We start from the raw sequence: 25,991 nt of genomic DNA on the forward strand, positions 1-25,991 counted from the left end.
TGTGGCTCAGGTGTGCAAGGTGGCGACCTGGTCGTCCGTGCACTTTTTCTAAAGTTTTTCAAAACTTGCTGTTTTGGCATTTTCGGATGCTTCCTTTGGCTCCACGAGTTTGAGTGCGGCAGTTGTTTAAGGGGACTTTATTTTTACTGTCCCTCCTTATGGGGTGTTCTTTTCTGGGTTTGTTCCAGTTTTATCCTGTGGGCTCAGGTTGTTACTGGCCCGGCTATTTTAAGTTACCTTCTAAATTGGTTACGTAGCTTTCCCACCCCTCATACCTGCACTGCTTTGGGACATCCCATTAGTGAAGGCTAATACCATCGGGTAGGGACTGTCAGAGGACGTAAGAGAAAATATAATTTTTGTAAGAACTTACTGTAAAATTATTTTCTCTGAGTTCTCTGACAGTTGCCGCCCCCGTCCCTCTGTTTTTTTGGATCTGGGGGTTGTTGCCTTCCGGTACTGCTTGCTACAAACTGAGGTAATATCAGATTGGGTTCTGGTAATGGCTGAGGGATGGCCCCCTAGTGGCGTGCTGAGGTACAAAAGTTTTTTTGTATTAACCTGATAATGAATTATCTGCCTAGCCTGCTCCTGCAGAGTGCGCCATTACCCATTAGTGAAGGCTAATACCATCGGGCGGCGACTGTCGGAGTACGTAAGAGAAAATAATTTTACGGTAAGTTCTTACAAAAATTCTATTTTTTCCTATCATCTACCTAGGAGCATGCTACATATGCAAACCCTAACAATGAATTTCTCTGATCCGTTCCCTTTTAGTCTAATAAATATATACCCTTAAAAGTGTTTTATTTCTTTTTGAAACCATAAAAACCTGCAGAAATCCAGTGAGCTTGTAACTTTCTGTGAATTCTATGGTCTTGCATCTGAAGCAGTTATCAGCTTTGCCAAGTTGACCTTTTTGAACTACAAAACACATCCCACTATGTTATTGAAGTTGTGAGAGGGGGAGGTGTTCTGTAGTCTTAAAACACTTTCAGTTCCAGCGTGACAATGCTGCTAAATCATAGAAACAGTGCAGTGAGTTAGCGCTGTCAACCTAGCCTAAAGGCATAAAATGTGTCACTGGCAGGATTTTTGGGTCAAAATAATGAAAAAAAATATATACTTCAATACAAAGCTCCTATCTCTATAAAAGATATAATTCAATACAAAACTCCTATCTCTATTAAAGATATACTTTAATACAAAATCCCTGTCCCTATTTCCCAGTTGTACCTTTGCTTTGTCACCCTGTCATATGGGCTCTTGAGGGAGATGACATGTTCCTGTTTTATTATGCATTGTGCAGATATGGTCCACCATCCAGAAACCCATGCAACCACTACTGTAGGAGATAAATAGCACTAAGGTGCTACAAAGGATGAACACACTGCAAAAAATGTATTTTTTTTCAAATAAAAAGACTGTTGCTTATTCCACATTGCTTTATCATACAAAAGTCCATTTGGTTAGAGCTAAAGGAAAAGTGTGGAAAAAAAAAAAAAACTTACCTCCCTGCTGCAGCTGTCCCCCATCGGCTCTAAGCTGAGTGTTCACATGTTTGCTCATTTTGCGGTCCATGCAGTCACCTGCTCTGCTCCTGGAGCATGGGGCTTAGAAGGCTATGGGAGTGGCTGGCTCAGGCTCTCTCTGGTGGGCTGAGATGCTGAGCCAGCTGCTGGTCAGGCATCTGAGTGGATCCCGACATTGTCGGGATCCTTCCAGAGCCTGGACCAGCTGATTCTGATCACCCTGGACTAATCGTATTCTGGGCCACAAGAGAGCACAAATAAGCGCCTTTTTTGTGACCCACAAGAGAAGGAAAAGCTTTAGCCATACTACTTTTAATATTTACCTTAAATTGTTCAAAAACATTTGTTTTGTTTGGTTTGCTAACATGCTCCAGATTTTGAGAAATTATATTTGTACCTATTTGTCATATGACTACTGTACACGTCTTTTATTTGCATATTTTATTTGACTCCACTTTATTCTCCCCCTCCTCCCCTTTAGATACTAGAAGAAGTAATACAAGTCTAGCTTCAAAGCTGTCTGCAAAAAAGCAAGCTTCTTTTACTTCAGATCAGGATGATAATGATTTTCAAATGGATAGAAAACGCATCCGGCAATCACCTCTTGAACAGCAGGTAATGAAATCCTAGTTTTGGATTGCTCTACAGATAAGTATTTATTTAGTTCTCTTATCCCCCCTGTGAGTTGGTAAGGTCATTACACACCCTCTATATCAAGTTATGTTACTGTTACCAATTACAAATGGCTTCATTATTGCCGCACACAAAGACATGTCAGGTAGAATAATGACTTGTTATCTGACAATGAATGTGGAAATGCAGTGGTCTAGGAGTTAGTGGTTACTCCCTTAACAGCTATTCTGCTAATTGTCAATCAAAATGAAAAATGACAGTTGCAATGGAACGACACATTTTTAATTGGAATTTCATTCAGTGTAAGTATATCGGAAAGCCTATTCCTAGTTCTTTGCTCAATTTAATATTATTCCGCAGCAGGCATTTTACTTAAAGCAAACCTGGCTGATTTTATAGCCCTGCTTCAAGGAGCATTTTTCTGTTATTAAAGGAAACCAGTGCAATGCTAGGTGCCTGGCTATCACATCAATATTTTTTCAATGACCTGGAACTTTGAATCTGCATATGTATTCTGGATTGGTGACTTAGAAAGTGTTGCAGCCATTTGATCAAATAGGAAAATAAAATGTTATAAGGACAGGAGAACAAAGTTGGCAAATGTATGCCTCTCCCTCTTTTGTGTTTCTCTAACATTTCAAATTTTGGAAGGTAAACTCTGGCTACTTGCCTTCCCCTCTGTTCAGTCTGAGTTTCCCTAATGACTGCCAAGGGGTCCCCTTGGATCATGGGGTTTTTCAGATAAACACCCTTTTCAGTGTATACTTTGTGGTTTCTGATATTAGTTACGACTTATAGTTTTAATACTTTAGGCCAGCCTCTCTCAACCTTTTCCACACAGAGGAACCCTTGAAATAACTTTCCAGTCTAAGGAAACTCCTGCTTAAAAATGACTCCTTACACTTGTCATTGGGAAGAATGATCCATTAGGATGATCCACACAGCCAGTTGTTGCTCTTAAAAATCTTCATGTTTATTGAAAATCCACAGTGTACAAACGCAGATAAAACCAGTTGATGCGTTTCAGCCTACAAGGCCCTTAGTCATGACTAAAGGCCCGTACACACGTACCGATTGTCGGCATACAAACGTCGGCGGACGAAAGATCTGCCGATTGTACGCGTGTTAGTATGGTGCCTCCGACAGCTGTCTGCGCACAATCCGCGGACAAAAGTCTTTCGTGCAAACATGAAAATTTTTGTCTGCGGACACCAGAACGGACGATTGTTCGCCTGTCAGTACAGAATTCGGCCGACAGACCGCAGATTTGCAAGACTGGGCATGCTCAGAAAATTAAAAACACAGGGAAAGTTAACCATTACATGACATCACTTCTGCAGTCAGCTGAAGTCTGCAGACAAAATTCTTGTGCTGTCCTTGTGCTGTCTTTGCACTTTTCAACAGACACCGACATCCCGGGGAGAAAAGACGAACATTTGTATGCCGACAATCGGTACGTGTGTACGGGGCTTAAGGCCTTGTAGGCCGAAACACATCAACTGGTCTTATCTGAGTTTGTACATTGTGGTTTTTCAATAAACATGAAGATTTTTAAGAGCAACAACTGGCTGTGTGGATCATCCTAATGGATTGCTGCTTACAGACAAACGACTGTGGATCAAGCAGCTGTGAGCTCTGCTGATACTTATGTGTAAGGGTAGTAGCACTATATGTTTTTCTTGTGTGTTTTTTGGAAGAAAGGCCCTCTTACAGATAGCTAAAAAGATCAATAGTGTGAGTGGGAACTTCTCTGAGAGGCAAAAGTTGCTCATTGCTCAAGGAGCCCTGGTTAAGAAACCCTGTCTTAGGCTGACAGATCTGCTTTCATTTTATGCCTAGTTTTGCAATATAAAGTATTGCACAATATCAGATAATTAGCAATTGAACAAGGACTCTGAAGGAGCAAGGAGGTGGCAAGGAAGCACTGACAATTGTTACTGCAAATTAAAGTGATGTGAAATCCAAAACTTTACATTTGTCACCATAACAAAAAAAAAAAACAACTGTTCCACTAGCATCCCTTATTTTCACTTCCTGTTGTTTCTGTAGGAAAGGAAGAAATGCAGAATCTTGCCAAGAACAGCTTGTTCCCACATCATGCACACTAATGTGTTTACATATTTTAAGCAAGCAGTAAAAGCACTTTAAACAACTCCCCCATTCATCTTTGTATCTATAAGAACTGTAGAAAAAGTCATTTTCAAAAGACATGTATAAGAGGATATCTTTGACGGCTACCATCCCTATAATGTAATCAAACAGCAGATCCTTCTAAGTTGTTAAAACTGACAGCAATGCCTATAGTCTTTATGGTGATCTTTGAGAAAAAAATAACTTTGTTAAAAGCAGAGAGGTAAATAAAGGCTTGTTTTAAAGTTAATGTTTGCTATGACTATGTAAAGAATGTACTGTCTAGGAACATGTGCACTTGAAAAGAAATAGATTCCATATTTTAAGTGACAGTATGAAATTGTGGTGACTGTATAAAACAAAAAAAAAGAAAACGTACAAAGAGCAGTGAACTTAATCAATCGATGTGCCACTTTTTTAACGCAATTATGTAACTTCTGTAACCATATTCACCAATCATATTATTCTCATCTTTGTCAAATAGTATTAGAATAGAATTGTCTTTAGTCTTTTTTAACAATACCAGAATAAATATGGGGTTAATGAAGACCAATATAGAAGTATCTTTATTTTGGCTTATGTTACAGACACGAAAACGGTGCTGTTTTGAAAAAGGTGTGGAATTTATTGATGATGATGATGATGATGATGTGGTGTCACATAGCTATCAACATGGAAGAGTTGACACTGCTAGCTTTCTTGGTGAATCATCAGAGGCTACAGCACAGCAGGTGAGTAACTTAATTTCTTGTGATGTGATCAGCACTGTCCAGTATGTTGGCTGGGCTGCCAGGAGACTGTGAGATCTATACAATACAGTATGGAAGAAAGACATTCCATTGCTAGACATTTTTTTAATTGTCAGGGGGTGACTTTCAACCTTGAAAATACAAGCTATTGCAAAGGTTGCACTTCCCAAGAGAGGAGTTTACATATTTAGGCTCCTCTGTTAAGCTGAAGTCTCTTGGATTTTTCATCTCCAGACCAGAATTTCGATGGGCTTAAATTCTGAATAGGATATCGCCCACTTTTCTGAATCCACCCTCTTTTTGGAGCCACTATTTCGATATATATATATATTTATTCTTTACTACATATTGGCGATGTTTCATTTTTGGCGCCTCCTTTTGCTACTATGCTTCTTTGATTAACAACTAGTATTGATATATTCCTGTAGGTTTTTGTTGGATTTTGGCAATTTCGTACAATTTGTTCTTTAGTTATATTTAATTTACATTACTATACTATGTAATACTTAGTCCATGTGTCTGGACTTCTCTCTAACTTTATACCTGTAAGAGGCTGAGATGCAGGCAGGCTATGATTAAGCACTGGCAAGCGTAAAACGTATTGGCTCTTCTCCATTCCTTATGCTATACTGTACTTGTTATGCTGATACAGTCAAGGTGACTTTTAGGATGTATAGCTGTCCAATTCAACTTCACGTCTACAGTTATGAGCTGAGCTGAGCTGGCAATCCTGTTTCCTATTGTGGCAATACTGTAAAACTTACTCTTGCCAGTGTCTCAGCTTTCTTCTTAACTGTCAAGCCATCTAACTGATCATATGTGCAGCACCATGGCAACTGCAGATCAAACGCAGGCTAAGATGCCAACCTCCTCTGCTGTAAACAATAGGACAGATTTAGTTCTGCGATCAGGCAAGTTTATCAAAACTGGCGCAGCTGTTCATAGAAGCCAATCAGCTTCTTCAACCTTTCATATTCAAAGCTTAAAGTGGATGTAAACCCTTACATATACCCAGAGAAGTTACTGGCCTCAGGTGATACACCGAAGTGAAACAAATCCTACATAAGGTGTATCTGATTTGCAGCCATTTGCCCTGTACATCCTTGTAAAACTCAGAGATAGAAAGATTTTTTACAGATTCCCACAGCAGGGGGCAGGGAACTGCAGTTACACACTGTACAAGAGCTCTGAGAGCTAACTGAAAGGAAGGGACACACCCTCCTTTACACAGGAACAGAGCTGATCCTGTCAATCACAGATTGATCCCTCCCCTGTCACCTTTTTTTGCTTGGTGTCTGGAAACCTTGCCAGAAGAGTTTCATGCTGGTTACAGAGGAACTAGATAGCAGAGAGAAATTACATTTTGTGATTTGGAGAGAGGCACGCTAACACTATAGAAATACAGTATGTGCTTTGTTCAGATTTCATGTCTGAGAATTACTCTCGCTTTAACTGAACACGCTGAAGTTGGTTGCCATGCACAGCTGCTCCAGTTTTAATAGATGTCTGCCACTATTAGTAACTGACAGTGATTTCTCTTCTGGAATCATTAGAAGATTTAATAAATTAATAAGTTATCACTGTAATATCACTAATAGGGGGGCTGGCCCTTTTAAGAAGTTATTTCAGTCAGCCAGCATACTTACAAGTCCTTTTTCACTTTGAAGTGATTGGAACCCCCCACCATGTAAAACAACCCATTCAGTTTAAAATAGAAATGAAAGGCAAAACATTTGTGTATAGCTATTAAAAACATTATAATTACCCTTTCTCTTTCGTTCATTGACGGACGCAGTCTCTGATCTCCATATCAGTAGGGTTATGCTGCCATCTACAGGAGTAAAACACTAGGCAGAAAAAAGTTCTGGCTACTCCTATGGGCAGTCCCAGGGGTTATACCCTCTCTCTTCCTGCTATAGGATGTCGGTTTTAATCTGCCTACTCAGTTCCTTGCTGGGATCTCTGGTCCTGGCAAAGTTTTTTCTAGATAATTTTTTTTTTTTTTTAGTTCGCTTTTCTATGTATAGATTTTTTCCTGTGAGATCTACAAGCAACTATGCTGGATCTGGGCGACAGGCTGGATGTATGGATCCATTGGTCACCCCAGCCGGCCAACGAGCACACGCAGACCTTAGCTCCACGCTGGGTCAGCCGCAACATAGTCCCACACGAGCTAAACGTCTCGTCAGGTCGCATACAACCGGGTCTAGGCCCGAGTCGCAACGTTCCTATTTGGCCGACAGCCCCCCCACTTCAGCAGAGACGGGTTCTGTCAGGAGATGGCGCCTGCCTGTTCCGGTATGGTGAATAAATGTTCCCCCCTCTTCCCCTGGTGGATTTTGGGGGGGACGCGGGCCCCTCCCTGGGACGGTCGGATCCTCACAATCTTGGGTTCTCCTCTGTCCTGTCACGCACCTACCACCGGCGACAGATGAACGATTGTGCGCGGGGGGGGGTTCGACCTCTCACTTCAGGGCCCACCTTCCAATTGATCCTGTTCAGGAGGCTGGGGTGTCCTGGCACTGTTACGGCAGCGGGGGATATCGGTCCTGGGTTACCTGGACGATCTGCTTCTACATGCGGAGTCTCCCAAGGTGTTGGTGACAAATCTGGAAATCACCATGAGAACTCTGGAGGAGTTCGGGTGGATTCTGAACCTTCAGAAGTCATCCCTGGTTCCTTTCCATGAGACTTGACTACCTGGGCCTGACTTGGGACACGTCCTCAGCCAGGGTGTTTCTTCCTCAGGAAAAAATCCAAATACTCCAGACTGCGGTTTAGCTGTTGCTGTCCAGCAAATGGTCATCCCTTCAGACCTGTATGAGAGTCCTGGGACTGATGGTGTCGTCCTTCGAGGTGGTCCCCTTTGACCAATTCCACACAAGGATCCTCCAGAAGGAAATCCTTCTCAAATGGAACAAGAATCCAAATTCCCTGGACAATCTGATCCAGCTGAGCCAGGTGACCAGGGAGTCCCTGACCTGGTGGCTTCGGTCTTAGATGCTCAAGCAAGGGAAATCCTTCCTCCCTATATATTGGACAATTGTCACCACGGATGCAAGTCTGTCCAGGTGGGGAGGTGTTCTCGACAGGTTGTTTTCTCAAGCAGTCTGGTCCCTGGAGGAATCCAGGTTACCAATCAATGTTCTGGAGCTGAGAGCTATCCGTCTTTGCCTAGTCCACTGGACCGAGCACCTGCAGGGTTGTCCAGTGCGCATTCATTCGGACAATGCCATGGACGTGGCTTATGTCAATCACCAAGGGGGCACCAAAAGTGTCCTTGCGGCCTTGGAAGTGGCAGGTGTCCTTCGATGGGCAGAAGGCTTTGTTCCAGCTCTCTCCGCTGTTTACATTCCAGAAGTGTAAAATTGGCAGGCAGATTACCTCAGTCGACAGGGCCTGGATGCAGGGGAATGGCCCCTCCATCCAGAGGTGTTCCAGCAGTTGTGCCTTCATTGGGGCACTGCAGTTGTAGATCTGTTGGCTTCTTGGATCAACAGAAAAGTGCAGAGGTTTATGGCCCACTCCCGGGACTCTCTGGCAGACGCCGCAGACGCGCTGGTCGTCCCGTGGGGTCAGTATCAGATGATGTATGCCTTTCCTCCTCTCAAGTTGCTGCCAAGACTTCTTCGCAGGATCAAGGTGGAAGGGATTCCGGTCATTCTTGTGGCTCCGGACTGGCCTTGTGGAGCTTGGTACGCCTACCTGGTCAGGCTGGTCGCAGACGCTCCTTGGAGACTTCCTCTCAGAGAGGATTTACTGTCTCAGGGGCTAATCTCCCATCCTGCTTTACGGTCGCTGGCTTTGACGGCTTGGCTGTTAAAATCCAGGTGCTGAAGGACAGGGGATTGTCTGCTACAGTGATTCCCACTCTGCTTAGAGCGAGGAAAGCGACTTCTAGGAAGATCTACCATCGTGTGTGGAAGTCGTACATTGCGTAGTGTTAAGTCCCGTACACGTACTGATCGTCGGCCGAACGTCTTTTGTCCAGGGCTGTCGTGTCTGATGAAAACTGTAAAAGACTGCACACGAATTTTGTCGGCCAACAACAGCCGACTGCAGAAGTGATGTCATGTGATGGTTAACTTTCCTTGTCTTTTTTCTTTTCTGAGCATGCCCAGTCTTGCTAATCTGCTGTCTGTCGGCCGAAATCTGTACTGACTTGCGAACAATCGGCCGTTCTGGTGACGGCCAACAAAAATTTTAAAGTCTGCACGACAGATTCTGTTCGGCCGAAAATGCGCTGTCGGCTGTCGGAAGCATCATACTAACTGTCGGAAGCATCATACTAACAAGCCTACAATCGGCCGATCGTTCGGCGGCCGAATATTTACGGCCGACGATCGGTACGTGTGTACGGGGCTTTAGTCTCTTGGGGTTCCCCCCGCGCTCTTACTCGGTGGCTGGGATCTTGACTTTTCTTCGAGGTGTTGACCAAAAGTTGGCCTTGAGTACTATCAAGGCTCAGGTCTCGGCCTTGGCAATATTTTTTTTTCAAAGGCCATTAGCCACCCATTTCCTGGTGCGTAACTTCATCCAGGGGGCTGCGACACTTGGTACCTGCGGTGTGTCCTCCGTTGCCACCATGGGACCTTATTTTGGTGCTGTCGGTTCTTAAGAAACCTTCTTTTGAAAGTATTCGGGGGATTCCTCTCTTTGCCTTATCCCAGACAGTTGCCTTCTAGGTGGCTATTACTTTTGCGCGCAGGGTGTCTGAACTGGCGCCGTTGTCTTGTCGTTCTCCTTATCTGGTTGTTCACAGGGATAATGTGGTACTTCGTCCGGATCTGTCCTTCCTTCCAAAGGTAGTTTCCAGTTTTCACTTAAATGAGGACATCGTGTTACCCTCTTTGTGTCCTAAGCCAAAACATCCAAAGGAATTTGCACTGCATACTCTGGATGTGGTTCGGGCAACCAGGGTGTGCTTGGCGACTACTGAGTCTTTTTGGAAGTCAGATTTGCTCTTTTGTACTCACAGGTGGCCCTAAGAAAGGGCTGCCTGCGTCTGCTATGACTATTTCCAGATGGATCAGACAGACAGTGGTGCAGGCTTATTTTAGTCAGGGTCAGGTTCCTCCTTTCCCTATTAAGGCGCATTCTTCTCAGGCAATTAGTGCTTCCTGGTCTTTTCGCCATCAGGCATCTCTGCTTCAGGTTTGCAAGACGGCTATCTGGTCGTCTGTTCATACCTTCACAAAATTTTATAAGGTGAATGCGCTGGCAACTTTAGATGCCTCCTTTTGGCTGCAAAGTTTTGCAGGCTGCAGTTTAAGGGGGCTTCTTAGCCTTCCTTGATGGGGGTTTAATGTTTTTTTCAGGTGGGCCTCATCTTGTTGTTCTATGTTGCCTGGTTGGCTATGTTTGGCCTTTGGGACTTATTTTTCTGCTGTTCCCACCCCTCATTGTTTGGCACTGCTTTGGAATGTCCCTACTGTTATGGAGATCAGAGACTGCGTCTGTCAATGAACCATGGAGAAAATCTGATTTTTGTCTTACCGTAAAATCCTTTTCTCTGAACTTCATTGATGGACGCAGTACCCGCCCCTCTATTTTGAGTTGGGTTGGTATTATTTTTCTCTGACACTGCTTTGATACAAAACTGACATCCTATAGCAGGAAGAGAGAGGGTATACCCCCTGGGACAGCCCATAGGCGTAGCCAGAACTTTTTTCTGCCTAGTGTCCTACTCCTGTAGGGGGCAGCATAACCCTACTGATATGGAGATCAAAGACTGCGTCTGTCAATGAACTTCAGAGAAAAGGATTTTACGGTAAGACAAAAATCCATTTTCTCTTACGTCCTCTGACAGTCGCCCGCCCACTCATACAGTCTTCACTACTGGGTATTGGTCTTATCCACAGGAGTAAGCTCTTACTCCTGTGGATAAGACCAATACCCAGTAGTGAAGACTGTATGAGTGGGCGGCGACTGTCAGAGGACTCAGTAAAGAATTTTACGGTAAGTTCTTACAAAAATTATATTTTCTCTTACATCCTCTGACAGTCGCCGCCCACTCATACAATCTTCACTACTGGGTATTGGTCTGTGTATTCACAGGAGTAAGAGCTTACTCATGTGGATAAGACCAATACCCAGTAGTGAAGACTGTATGAGAAAATAATTTTACGGTAAGATCTTACAAAAATCCTATTTCCCCCCCCCCTTTTTTTTTTTATAAGTAATCACATTCCCTCTGTTCTCAGCTGCATAATGGGGGAGGAGAAGCAGCAGCAACTAGAGAACTGACCATTGCGTGCACTCTTGCTTAGTGTGGTCAGTTTTAATAGGGAAGCAGAGGGACTTGCAGGAATACCTGGGATTTCACACAAAGAAAGTTATACAAAGATGATACTTTTATATACAAGTCCATGGTACAGCAACAGCAGGCATATATCAGAATTATGAAATGTTGGGTTTACATACAGTATTCTTTAACACAATTTGTTGCTTTTTAAAGCACCTTCATTGGAGAAATATTTTGGTGTGGTCTGACAAATGTAGTAAACACAGTTTAAAGGGAAATGTATAGTGTATTTTCACTACATATTTTGATCAAGTATTTTAAAATTTACCAGAAAATAATTATGTGACATTCACATTTTTAGTTGCTTGTGGTCATTTGTGTGTTGGGCAACCTACAAACAAACCTCTCAGACCTCTCAGCCTAACCACTTGCTTACTAGGCACTTATACCCCCTTCCTGCCTAGGCCAATTTTCAGCTCTATCACACTTTGAATGACAATTGAGCGGTCATGCAACACTGTACCCATATGAATTATTTTTTTTCACACAAATAGAGCTTTCTTTTGGTGGTATTTAATCACCATTGGGTTTTTTATTTTTTGCTAAACAAACCAAAAAATAAATCATTTTTCATATTGTATTATAACATTTTGCAAACAAGTCATTTTTCTCCTTTATTAATGTGTGCTGATGAGGCGACACTGATGGGCACTCATCAGGAGCACAGAGAGGTGGCACTAATAGGCAGCACTTGTCAGTGGCACTGATAGGCAGCACTGATAAGTGACACTGGCAGCACTGATGGGCACTAATAGGTGGCACTGGTGGGCACTGATAGATGGCACTGGTGGCCACTGATTAGCGGCACTGGGGGGCACTTATTAGCAGCACTGATGTGCACTGTGTGGGACAGATGTACCTTTAACAGAAGCCAATTAAGGGCTTTCTTCTTTTCTTCACGCTGACAGCCTGAGGGGAAAAACAAAATAAACAATACCTTGCTTCTGATTACTTCCGTGATCAGCTGTCATTGATCTAAAGCTGATCACATGGTAAAGGGCTGCTATGATTGGCCCTTTTCCTGATCTGTTTACTGCGAGAATGGGAGGACATCTATGTATGCCCTCCCGGAATTTTAGGACCACGCTGTTGCAGTCTTTCAGCTATAGCGAGGGCACCAAGTGGTTAAAGTAAAGAAGTCTTTTTTTTTTCTTATAACAAGCATGTCATACTTCCCTACACTGTGCAATGGTTTTACACTAAACAGTCCTGATACTCTTCTGGGTTCTTCGGCCAATGTTCCCGATTCCTCCTGCCTTTGAGTTACCACCCTAGCAAGACATCTGGGGGAGCTGCACCTAAAAGATTTTTTACCCTAATATAGAGAATGCATTAAGGAAAAAACCTTTAGCTTTTGCAACCACTTTAGAGTGGCACTAATATCTTTATTTTACAAAAAGAACCCTTACACACCAACTACCTAATAGCCCCGTAATCTTCTTTTTTTTATTTCTCAATAAATAATTTCTTATGGTGTTTGTATGCTTTGAAACTCTCTCTTCCCCCTCACTTCTGTTTATTTGAAATAAGTACTTTGTTTTAGTTGTGCACTGCTCTATGCACACTACAAATTCTATAGTGCAGAGTCCATAGCCCATAGATCATCTCAGGAGCCAGCAAGAGAGGGTGGCTACCTTCCTACATACAGTGAACAGAAAAGAACATAGTCACTTGGAAGTGGGATCAAAGCAACTAAAAAAAAAGTAATTTGTCAGAGACTGAGGCAGTATTTTTGAGGTAATAACACATATTTTTTTACCCAGAGTTTAGCGAATATTCTTGTGGGGAGAAAATACATAGGTTGCCCTTCCTGGATTCCCCTGAAACTGCTAGTTGCCTGACTGTTTTATTGATCCAGGGGGTTCTATACGAAGTCAATAACCTGTATTATGTCTGCAGATTTGGAGTTCTAACCTTTCTCTGATGTCATTAGCTGCATGCTTGTTCTTGGTCAGGTATTCTGAAAGTATTATAGATGACTTGAACCTTGGAAATTGGGCCAAAAAAGCAGGCATAGGGCAGATGAATAATCACCTGTATTGCCTGTAGTTTCATTGCTGCTGATCTTTCTTTTTTACTAGACATGCGGTATCTATCTTGGTATAGACTAGGTTTTTCTTCCTCATGTCAAATCTTCCTGCAAGAACAATGAGCATAACAGCAGTAACATCACCAGATCTCACCCCAAATCAATTGAGACTAGCAGCCAGAGACAGCAATGCCCTAGATCTTACAATGCAGATATACAGCTATGAGACTGTAGACACAGAATTGCCTAGGGACCCTCATGCTATAAAGTGCATGGCTGTTTCTCAAGTGGACTTCCAGACAAATGGTTCAATTTTTTAGGGTACTGCTTAAACACAATATACTTTTTACCATAACCTAGCAAATCTTTACTTTTTTGTTGCACGTTAAGGACAAAGTCACATCAATTCACCTTCTCAGGGGGACCTCCTCAATTGCAGCTTCTTGCAGTACAAATTTCCTTTAAAAAAAAAATAAAGGAAAAACTGCCCTGCCATCACAAGGTGGTGCTGCAGATTTTCCTAACTCACTGCTAGTATGGGAGATTGTGAAAGGTACTGGACTTTGTGTTGAAATGTTATTTGTGTAACGGCATTATGTACATGCATTTTTTTCTCGATAGCTTGATAATTTATATATTTTTTTTTTTGCTTAACTGTTTTTCAAAATTCACTGTAATAAATATCATTTTATCATGTTACTGCATATCTAACTTTTCTATATAGTTTGTGTGCTCATTTATAATTCATTAAAGTTTAAAGCTATGAATTATGTTGGAGTCATATAAACTAGATAACAGTGAGTGGTTAGGGTATGGAGTGGTGTACTTCAGAAAATGTATGGGTATTGATTTGTGGTCTAGACAGTTACTCAGAATAGTCATTTATCAGTCCGCTGGTTTGTTTAATGTATCATCTTTGCAAAAACTAACATACAGAACTTAATATTATATTACAGTTGAACAAAAATACGTTAAAAAAGTTACTCTGTTCATCTAGCAAACACAGAAGCAAAGCCTCTTATTTAGGAGTTATAATAAATATCTGAATGTGCCTTTTCAGCTTGTTCCTCTATGTACACATTGTTTTCCCTGGGATACTTCTTTTAGAAATCAGATGGTGGAAAGGGCAAATGGCCTAAATAATACGATGGATATTGTTTTAAATTAGTGATACTAAAGTCTCATTTTTTTATTTTTTTAGTTAAAAATAACAATCATGTTATACTTACTTGCCCTGTGTAGTGGTTTTGCACAGAGCAGCCCAGATCCCCCTCTTCTCGGGTCCCTCTTCGGTGCTCCTGGCCCCTCCCTCCTGTTGAGTGCCCCCACAGCAAGCAGCTTGCTATGTGGGCACCCGAGCCGAGCCACAGCTCCTCGAGTCTATTCAGACACAGAGCCGCGGCCCGCCCCGCCCACTTTCTTGCCCCATTGGCTGATTGACTTTGGTTGACAGCAGCAGGGGCCAGCAGCGCCATGCTGCTGTCTCAGCCATAAGGAGGGGAGTCCCAGACAACCGAGACACACCTGCACCATCGCTGAATCGAGATGGACATCACATAAGAGGAGCTGAGGCAAGTGCTGCACACAGAAGGCTTTTTATTTTTCGTTCAATGTTTTTATTGAAATGTTTTCATAAATAACATTTGTAAGTAAACATAGTCTGTTTTACAGTAAGAAACTGCATATAAGGAAACACTTGGGTGAGTACATATGTCATAATAGGATGATATCAGAGGTGAACAGTAAAAACATTATAGGTATTGGTTGGTATAAGGTAAAGGTAAGGGTTTCGTCTACCTCCCCAGACACCCCTCCTGGGAGCAAACTGTGTCAGGGAGGGAGACGACCTTTTTTGAGACTGCTACCCAACAATAAACAAGAAAACAAGGAATTAAGAAGATAAATAGTTCAGAAAATAGAAACTTTGGCAATTATGCCTAAGTGAGAGTTTTATCAATTGCAATAGTTTTTCTTCCTGAGGAACCTATAGAGGATGGAGATGTGATAGTTACCCACATAAACATGGGCAAAGATCACATTGGTATATTTGTATACTGGTACCCTTTTAAATGTGAAAGGATTTGGCGAAAATATCTTTTTAGATAGATTCAAAGATTTATTTATCTTTCCAAGCCAACCATGGATTCCACAGTTGGGAAATGTGTTCTCTTTTTTTGTTTTTTAACGCTAAGGTATGTTCATAGATGAAATGTGTATGGGTCAGATCCACTATGTTCCAAAGTGTCAGTGGTTAGGGTTTTTTCCATTTTCTGGTGATATTAGGTTTGGCAGACATTCGAATGTAAGTATGTTGTAGCTGCCTTTGGGTAGTGTTCTATTTTTGAGGGATAGGATTGCTAGGCTAGGCAGTGGAAGAATTGATAGTTGAGTGCTTTCTGAGATTAGATGGAAGACTGACTTCCAATAGTTGGGGCAGCTCCAGAATTCATGTATCATATCCCCCTTCTGGCCACAATGTCTCCAGTATTCATCATCCAGATTCCTATTGAATCTACATTTTTTCAAAATTGTCTCTCTTTTTTTGTTTATAGCGCAAAAAGTAAAAGTCGCACAGGTGATTAAATACCTCCAAAAGAAAGCTCTGTGGGAAAAAAAGGACATCAATTTAATTTGGGTACAGCGTCGCACGACTGCGCAATTGTCCGTTACAGTCACGCAGTGCCGAATCGCAAAATAGGCCCTGGTCTTTGAGCAGCCAAATCCTCCGGGGCTTAAGTGGTTAAGTATCCTGGTCCTGCGGTCTCTGGATAGCCAAAGGAATCCTTTGGTTTTATGCTTATACTTAGCATACTCTTGGGAGTATAATTTATGACATGGTTTTTATGATTTTCCAATTAATGTTTTATGATATTGCACTAGATCGGTGTGCCCTTCTCTTGTTTTCTATGCTTTTTGATCACCTGAAAGGTATCAGCTGTGACAAACAGGATTCAGCCTAAGCTGTTCTCACCCCATATTGCTGTTTTCGCCCGGAGGCATAAGCGCCCGCGTGTTCGTCTCCTCCCTCGATAGCGTGTTTGTGGCAAAGGCCCATTCGCGTGCGTGACTCTTCACCTTTTAAAACAGGCGTACACCACATGGAGGGCATGCTTGAATGCAATTGGCATGCACGTGGACGCCACGTAGCATGCCACGCATGCGCAATATAGCAAAAAAGGGCGCGATTTATAAGGAACTTTTTACAACCCGCTAGCCTCTGTCAGAGGCTAAAGGGGACACAGGGCAGCAGCAGCTGGGTTGCGTGAGTCACTGTTGGTGTATGATTACTGGCAAAAACAGGTTATGTATTTTAGGGATAGTCAGTGCTATATGTGATAAGTTGTATAAGCTTGGCACAAGCCTTAAGTACACTGAAGTTAGTACCCCAAGTTTGTCTTGCTATAAAGCAATGTCTGCCCGAAAAAGGGCTGGGGGAAGCACAGTTGGAAGGGGCACTGTGATGCCACCGTCAGGCCTTGAAGGTCCTAGCCATGCTTCCTCTGTGTCTACTCCCCCTGAAAAACCAGAGGCGACTAGCCAATCTGAGCCATTACGGTTGTCAGGCATAGTAGCTACTCCAGGTGCTTCTGCTGCAACCTACATCACTAAGGACGATTTATCATCGGCATTAGTTAGCCTTGAGGGTAAGATTGCTGGCATGATTGCAGCATCTCAAGAAGGGAGAAAACGGGTTAGATCCCCCTCACCTGAGCCACCCACTGAATCAGTTCAAGATTGGGCAGAGTATATGGAAGAAGTAGCTGACGATGACCCTATGGATCGTCAAGCTGAGGTTTCCACTTCTGGGGAGCCGGGGTCAGAGGGGCCTTTATCAGCCTCTCAGAACCAGAGATTGTTGGTTCAGTCTCTTACTGAAATGGTCTTGTCTGGATACAAATTTCCTCCCTTAGAGATGGCTGAAGGCTCTTTTTCCTCTCTAGGCTCATTGTGCCCTCCTCATAGTCCTCAGACGTTTCCCATACATCCGCTCTTGGAGCAAGAAATGTATAATGATTGTGACGCTGTGAGGCTGTTTTCTCTCTGTTTTTTTGGGGTTGTCACCATAAAACTGTGCCTTTGCTGTTTTGTGCATCATTTGTAAGGAGACTCCGGTGGCGGTGCAGAATTGCGGTTTGGACTGCGGAAACCGCCAATTTAAAGGGCCAGTGTTCTAATTATTTTTTATTTCAAAACTGGAGTCCTAAGATGGCAATTTTTCCCCACAGACCTGGTACTTGCTTCAGTAACTCCTGAATCAATGGGCATGACCTCCTTACCTGCTGCACTTGCGACCTTCGCGATTAAGGTTTTTCTGCTGCTGTCTGATCGCGCTGTTCATAAACGGCTGATGCCTTCTCAGTTTTTTCTGCCTCAGATCCTGATTTTGGTTGCCACGCACAGTGTCCCCCCCCGAGGGGTCCCAGTCCTCGCGTTCGGATGGGGAGGAGTACTCCCCCACTGCGGCGCGGGAATGTGCTATAGTGGATGCGCTTGTTAGCTCCGTCAGGTAGACTTTAAATATTGCAGTTGAGCCCACCCAGTCAGGTATGCGGGTTTCCTTCGGGTCCCGCAAAGCCCAGAAGTCGGGTCAGGTTTTCCCCTGTCCCGAGGAGTTTCACGAACCTGTGAACGAACATTGGCGTCACATCAGGCATATGCTGGCGGTGCCTAGGCGGTTTTCCTTACCGTTATCCCTTTGCGGATCCTGTCAATAATCGCTGGATGGTGTCACCAATGGTGGACCACACTGTTTTCAGGTTAAATAAATCCACGCTGGTGCCCGTGGAGGACTCCCCGGTGTTCTCAGACCCGGCGGATAGGCGCGTGGAAGCACTTTCCCGCCACATATATTTGGCGGTGGGCTCCCTGCTCAAATCTGTGTTCGCTTCTGTGATGGTTTCTCAAGCGGTCACGGAATGGTTCAAGGTGCTTAGGTGCTCCTGAGTGGCAGAGTCGGTCCCTCCGACTGCCCTTGTCCTGGTGGATCACATGGCCCAGGCCGTGATGTACCTATGTAATGCGGCCCTGGACGAGGCTCCTTTTGGTCGCAAGATTACCTGCGGTTGGGATCGCGATCCGCCGCATTATTTGGCTGACAAGTTGGTCAGCTGACTACGCTTCCAAGACGACTGTGTCTGATGTCCCTTATATGGGATACCTTAGATGAGTTGATCAAAGGTCTTACAGGTGGTGAGTCCCCTTTTTGCCCAAACCTCTAAGGGCATATTGCTCCGCAGAGTCCTTTCTTCAAGGCTCATGGTGGGTCCTTTCGTGCCTCAGGGGCACGGGAAACAGGCACCTCAGGCGGTCACAAGAAGCCATGGTCCAGGAAGCCCAAGGCCATTCAGGCTGGTTCGGCAGCCCGGTCCTCCTTCTGCCCGACGGGCCACCCTCACCCTTTTCAGGGGTGGGGGGCCGTTTGCGTTACTTTCAGGAACCCTGGTTGTCACAAATTCGGGACAGGTTGGTTCCTGAGCTTTTTCGTTCGGGGTGCAAGATAGGGGTGTTTCGATCTCGCCCCGCAGACAGGTTCTTTCCAGCAAATCTCTGTTTGACTCCCGATCGTTTACAGATCTCAAGGGGGCGGTGCACGATCTTCTTGTCCAAGGAGTTATTGTGCCAGTCCCTCAGCGGGACAGGTTTTAGGGGTTCTATTCCAACCTGTTCACGGTGCCCTGAAAAGAGGGCAAGCTGCGTCCGATACTGGACCTCAAGTCTCTGCACCGCCTTGTGCGGCTGCGGACGTTCCGGATGGAATCCATCCGGTCGGTGGTGGCATCGTTGGGTCCAGGGGAATTTCTGGCCTCCATTGACTTGGAGGATGCCCTCGGTTATCTGGATGACCTCCTGTTGAGGGTAAGCTCGTGTGCCGCTCTGTCGAGTGATCTGACGGTCACGGTTTAGACGCTCCAGGAGTTTGAGTGGAACATCATTTTTCAGGAGTCTGCACTGACCCAGTCAGTTTGTCTCAGTTACCTGGGGATGGTCCGAGACTCCGCTCAAGCAAGGTTTTTTCTCCCGGAGAGGAACCTTCGAACCCTGCAGGGCGAAATCAGGTCCCTCAGGGACAACGATATCTCCTCTCTACGGGCCTGCATGTGGTGCCTGGGTCTGTTGACTTCGGCCTTCGACGCCATCTGGTTTGCTCAGTTTCCAGCGAGCTCTCTGTAAGCAGAGGTTCTTGCCTGGTGGGACAGTATTCCTCAGTCGTTGGATAAGAGGATATCTTTGAGCCACCTCATTGTATTCTGGTGAAGGTTCTCCTCCACTGTCAGAATAAACTGAAAGCAACTGAAGCTACAGATCAAAAAAATGTTTTCCAACAAACTGGTTTGACAGAAGTCAATCAATAGATCACCTTCTGTCGAATAGGGGCAGCCATACAAGGAATGGAATTCTGCCAGTCCCTGCTGAATCGACCAAATTTCATCTGAAGATTTTGACCTCCAAGCCTGGCTTCAAGCCCTCCTCTTAATGAAAATCTGCCTCCTCCCTGATTCATGCTTTAGAAAATTTCCTCCTTCACTGGAAAGCTGGGTAGATCTTCTAACTGTTCAGCAGTTACTTTCTCAGGTGATCATTACCCAAGTCCTGACCGAGGAATGATTTCAGGATCTCTATGTGAACCTACTTGTACACAGGTTCATGACAAGCAGAGGCACTTTGCCAAATCTAGATCTGAAAGCTTTCAAGTTGTTTCTGTGACTTCAAAAGTTCTGAATGGAACTGGCCAGGTTGGTTACTGCCACCCATCTTTTGGGGACCTCCTGACCTTTGTGGACATCAGGGATGCTAACCTGCTTTTTGCTGTGGGTGCTCAACATTACCAATTGGTTGCCCCTTCTTTTGGCCTGTCCACAGTACCTCAGGTCATCACCAGGGCGCTTGCCCAAGTCTTACCTCTGCCCTGTTATTGAGAATACATGTTGTTGGTTTCTAGGGTGATTTCCTTCCTAACCCTGTCAGCCAATATCCAACAGACAGTGTAAACTCTATAGAGCTTTGACTGGATCCTCAGCCTTTGGAAGTTTTCACTGGAACCAACTCACCAGTTAGACTACCTGAGCTTGATATTGGATATGGCCCAGTCCAGGATCTTCATGCTCTGTCACTCCACTGTCATGGACTGACTTGTGTGTCAGACCTGCAAGGCCAGACTTTAACTGACTTGGTGCTTTTCCAGCCAAGTGCTGGAGTCGGGGAAACCCTTTTTCCCAAAGATGTGGAAAGTTTGCACAATAGATGCCAGCCTATGGGGTCCTGGATGGAGTCCTCTTGGTGCAAGAAATATGGTAATCAGAGCAAACTTGATTCCTTATCAACATCCTGAAACTCGGGGAAGTTTGGTTGTCTCTTCAACTTGGACCTCGCATTTGTGAAGTCTGTGAAGACTAGAAACCAGTCAGACAAGGTCACAGCAGTGGCCAATATCAACACGTAGGGAGTAATCGGAGGTTGCCTTGCTCAAAGAGAAACAGACTTGGTTCTCACTTGGGCGGAACTGCATGCTCCCGCCTTCTCCGCTGTCCAGGTCCCAGATGTGGAAAATTTGTAGGCCGGCATTTTCACTTGTCAGCATTTGGTTCAGGGGTATGGGCTCTCCACCTGGATGCAAGTTCTTGTTTAAAACCCTTCCTGCCCTTTGCATAGCTTGTGACAGCAGAATAAAAAGACTGTAATTCCAACAACTTGACAGCCATTTAACCCTTCCCCATTTTACTGAAAATGTGTATTGTTGTACTCTGTTTGCCACTTGGGAATTTCCACTAGCTTCATTTTAACAATCTCCAATTGGGACACACAATGGAAACTTGACCATGCTTAAAGGCTTTTAACTGCTATGGACAAGTGGCATAAAAATGTTTACAGTATCTCACAAAAGTGAGTATACCCCTCACATTTTCGTAAATATTTTATTGTATCTTTTCATGTGACAACACTGAAGAAATTACACTTTGCTACAATGTAAAAGTAGTGAGTGTACAGCTTGTATAACAGTGTAAATTTGCTGTCCCCTTAAAATAATTCCCCACACAGCTATTAATGTCTAAACTGCTGGCAACAAAAGTGAGTACACCCCTAAGTGAAAATGTCCAAATTGGGCCCTATTAACCATTTTCCCGCCCAGGTGTTAGGTGACTTGGTAGTGTTCCAAGGTCCCAGGTGTGAATGGGGAGCAGGTGTGTTAAATTCTCTCACTCTCTCATATCGGTCACTGGAAGTTCAACATGGCACCTCTTGGCAAAGAACTTTCTGAGGATCTGAAAAAAAAAAAAATTGTTGCTCTACATAAAGATGGCCTAGGCTATAAGAAGATTGCCAAGACCCTGAAACTAAGCTGCAGAACAGTGGCCTAGACCATACAGCGGTTTAACAGGAGAGGTTCCACTCAGAACAGGCCTCGCCATGGTCAACCAAAGAAATTGAGTGCACGTGCTCAGCGTCATATCCAGAGGTTGTCTTGGGAAATACATGTATAAGGGCTGCCGGCATTGCTGCAGAGGTTGAAGGGGTGGGGGGTCAGCCTGTCCATGCTCAGACCATGCGCCACACACTGCATCAAATTGGTCTGCAGGACTGTCATCCCAGAAGGAAACCTGTTCTAAAGATGATGCACAAGAAATCCCGCAAACAGTTTGCTGAAGACAAGCAGACTAAGGACATTGATTACTGGAACCATATTCTTTGGTCTGATGAGACCATGATAAACTTATTTGGTTGAGATGGTGTCATGCGTGTGTGGCAACCAGGTGAGAAGTACAAAGACAAGTGTGTCTTGCCTACAGTCAAGGATGGTGGTGGGAGTGTCATGTTCTTTGGCTGCATGAGTGCTGCCATTACTGGGAAGCTACAGGTCTTTGAAGGAACCATGAATGCCAACATGTACTGTGACATACTGAAGCAGAACATGATCCCCTCCCTTCGGAGATTGGGCTGCAGGGCAGTTTTCCAACATAACGACCCCAAACACACCTCCAAGGCTTCCACTGCCTTGCTAAAGAAGCTGAGGGTAAAGGTGATGGGCTGGCCAAGCATGTCTCCAAACCCAAGCCCTATTGAGCATATGTGGGGCATCCTCAAACAGAAGGTGTGAGCGCAAGGTCTCTAACATCCACCAGCTCCGTGATGTCATCATGGAGGAGTGGAAGAGGACTCCAGTGGCAACCTATGAAGCTCTGGTGAACTCCATGCCCAAGAGAATTAAGACAGTGCTGGAAAATAATTGTGGCCACACAATATATTGACACTTTGGGCCCAAATTGGACATTTTAACTTAGGGGTGTACTCACTTTTGTTGCCAGCGGTTTAGACATTAATGGCTGGCTGTGTGTTGAGTTATTTTTAGGGGACAGCAAATTTGCACTGTTATACAAGCTGTACACTCACTACTTTACATTGTAGCAAAGTGTCATTTCTTCAGTGTTGTCACATGAAAAGATATAATAATAAACTATTTACAAAAATGTGAGGGGTGTACTCACTTTTGTGAGATACCGTATGTGGTTACAATGTTGCAGACCCTCTAGGATGATTTTGAGAAACCTTACATGCATATGCTCTTGAATGTAAATTTAAAATACTCCCTGTATTTTAAAAGCTAGAATGAGAAAAGTGATAATGTTCCTTTTAGAGGAAGCGGAGGTGCTGTAATTTATTGGCTTTTCAGTGAGACTTGTCATGAATGTTTTATTCCCACCTTCTTACCGGGCCAGAAAAACATTTGTGGTTGCATGTGAAGGCACATTAATGTATGTATACACTGTGTCTCCTTTTCCATACTATCACTATAGCACTGTGTGTTTGCAGTGGATAACTTGTTTTTCCTTTTTATATTAGTTATTTTGGAAAATAATACAGATCTTAATGTGTTGACATTTGATTGCCAAAGCATGAAGTCTGAGCAAACCCTGCCGGATTGCACTTACTTGGCAGTGAAGTAATCTCTCAGGGGGAGCATAAAAAGTGGTGAAAATGTCATAAGAACACGAGCACTAATTATATTAAGCAATGAACAACTTTTATCAGGGTTTTGAGCCAAGATTGATCCTATTTTTAATGCAGTTGCATTTAGAATATGATTTCAAATGTGTATATTGAACAGCTGTTGTTTTTGACAATTAGGAATGTTAAAAACAATCAAAAACATTTGAAGCGAAAGGAAATAATTTGCTATCTTCTATTGAACAGGTAAACCTTTATCATGGATTTTTCCTGCTGGTTCTGAAGAATAAATTTACAATGTCTGTGGGATTTCAGATATGGTATTCAGTAAGGCTAAATTCACACTGACGTGCAGGAAAAATGGATGTACACATGTTTTAACATGTGCTGACGTGCAATGATGCACGTTTTCACATGTTTTTTTGCATGCATTATACTGCTATGCATTCTGCATGTTTTCCTGTGACATCACATTCTGTTCCTGTTTGTGTTTTAGAGGAGTGAGTGAACTCATTTTCATTTTTGGAGTTTTTTGGTAAATGGGATGTCTAGCACAACAGCCTGATCATTGTGATTGTACTAGCCATAATGAGGAGGAGGAGACATGTAAGGAGATTGGGGCAAGCCAAAAGACGCTATTAGGTACATTCATTGCTCTCAGAATGTGAAAGTAAATGACAGTCTTGGACCTTACACCAGGTTTTACAAAGTGCACATGAGCTACAGAGTCATCAATAAATTCTGATATACTGACTAATGTATATATATATATATATATCCTGCTTTTTTTAAATCTACACGCACACAAATTCTCCAGGACACTGGGGCATGTCCCTTCATACAAACCACACTCTCATATCGACACAATTTAGTTCCCATTTTTCTCCTTCCCAAGACCAGACTCCCTTTCTCTTGTGCCCTTTGGAATGCCGCCCGCTCTGTCAGTAATAAACTCCCCTGTGTCCATGACCTCTTTATCGCTAACTCATTTATCTACACCCCCCCCCCCCCCGCTTTCCTGAAACCTGGCTTCATTAATCTGGCTCAGCGTCTTCTGCTGCCCTATCCCATGGTGGTCTTCTCTGGACTCACTCCCCCAGACCCAGTGGACGCAAAGGAGGGGGTGTCGGGATCCTTCTAGCCCTACATAGCACCTTTCAGGTAATTCACGCTCCTCCCTCTCTGTCACTCTCCTCATTTGAGGCACTCTGCATTCATCTTTTCTCTCCAGTTTCTCACCCCTGTCCTGCACCAACCTAGCCACTTCTGTGCACAAGGCTTCACTTTTAGCCTCCCTGGACACACTGGCCCCCCTCACTACACATCGAATCAGGCCCGACCCCTTTAACCTTGGCGAACAGACAACACTAGAAGTCTGAAAAAATATAGCTGTGCTCTTGAGCGCCTATGGCGTAAGACTAGGTCTCAGAAAGATTTCAACCAATATAAATCTGCCCTCCAAAAGTACAATTCCAGTCTCCACACTGCCAAGCAGACCTGTTTTATCACTCTCATTAACAACTTATCATCCCATCCCCGACAACTCTTCTCTACCTTCAACTCTCTACTTGTCCTCCACTGCCTCCACCCACTAACTCACTCACTGCCCAGGAGATCACCCACTAACTCACTCACTGCCCAGGAGATCGCCAATCACTTCAAACAGAAGGATTGATACAAATCGTGAGATCTCTGCTGTTCAGATATTGTCCGTGCTTTACACTTCATGTCCACAGGTACAATTACTACTTCCCTCATTCAACCCTGCCACTATAGATAAGGTTGCTAAAATACTAGCTAATGTCCATCTAAACAGCTGCTGGATCCTGTTCCCTTGCAAATGCTGCGTTCACCCTCTGGCTCTATTCTACACTCTCTAACCCACGTCTTCAATTTCTCCCTCTCGTCTGGCATCTTCCCCAACTCTCTAAAACATGCACTATTTAGCCCCATACCTAAAAAAGCCCTCGCTGGACCCAACCAATCTTAACAACCTACGCCCTATTTCCTTGCTCCCCTTATTATCCAAACTCCTTGAACGTCTGGTCTACAGCCGACTGAGTGACCACCTTCCCGAGAATCGCCTTCTTGATCCCCTTCAGTCTGGATTTCAGCCTCAACACTCCACAGAATCCGCTCTCCTAAAACTAACAATCTACTGACGGCCAAAACCAATGGACACTATTCTGTACTCCTACCCCTGGACCATTCTGCTGCCTTTGATACGGTTAACCACCCTCTGCTCCTCAAAAAAAACTCCTTGCCTTTCGTCTCTGTGACTGTACTCTTCACTGGTTCTCTTCCTACTTATCCAACTGCACCTTTAGAGCTACTTACAATTCTACTTCCTCCTCTCCTCTTCCTTGCTCTGTTGGGGTCCCCCAAGGTTCTGTTCTTGGACCTCTCATATTTCTACGCTGGCGATACCCAAATCTATTTATCCACCCCTCAGCTCACTCCCTCAGTCTCTTCACGTACCACTAATTTACTAGCTGATATATCAGTCTGGATATCACACCACTTCCTCAAACTCAATCTGTCCAAAACTGAACTTAACATTTTTCCTCCACCACATGCCCCTTCCCCTGATATCCCTGTCAAAATCAATGGCACAACTATCAGCCCATCTCCACATGCCAAGGTCCTAGGTGTAGTCCTGTACTCTGAATTCT

General features: G+C 44.0%; 1 protein-coding gene across 1 annotated transcript in view; it reads left to right on the plus strand.

Moving 5' to 3' along the window:
* Positions 1 to 25,991, plus strand: part of BRIP1 (BRCA1 interacting DNA helicase 1) — a gene marked incomplete at its 5' end in the record, with an annotated part of 552,808 nt that overhangs the window by 65,399 nt on the left and 461,418 nt on the right. Inside the window, 2 exons of the mRNA XM_082245708.1 lie at positions 2,014 to 2,147; positions 4,883 to 5,026. Of these exons, the coding sequence (XP_082101834.1) occupies positions 2,014 to 2,147; positions 4,883 to 5,026 (278 nt within the window). The remainder of the gene's footprint in view (positions 1 to 2,013; positions 2,148 to 4,882; positions 5,027 to 25,991) is intronic.

Source organism: Pelophylax lessonae (genome assembly GCF_965119305.1).
Source record: "Pelophylax lessonae genome assembly, chromosome: 2".
In the NCBI taxonomy this organism is placed as follows: Eukaryota; Metazoa; Chordata; class Amphibia; order Anura; family Ranidae; genus Pelophylax; species Pelophylax lessonae.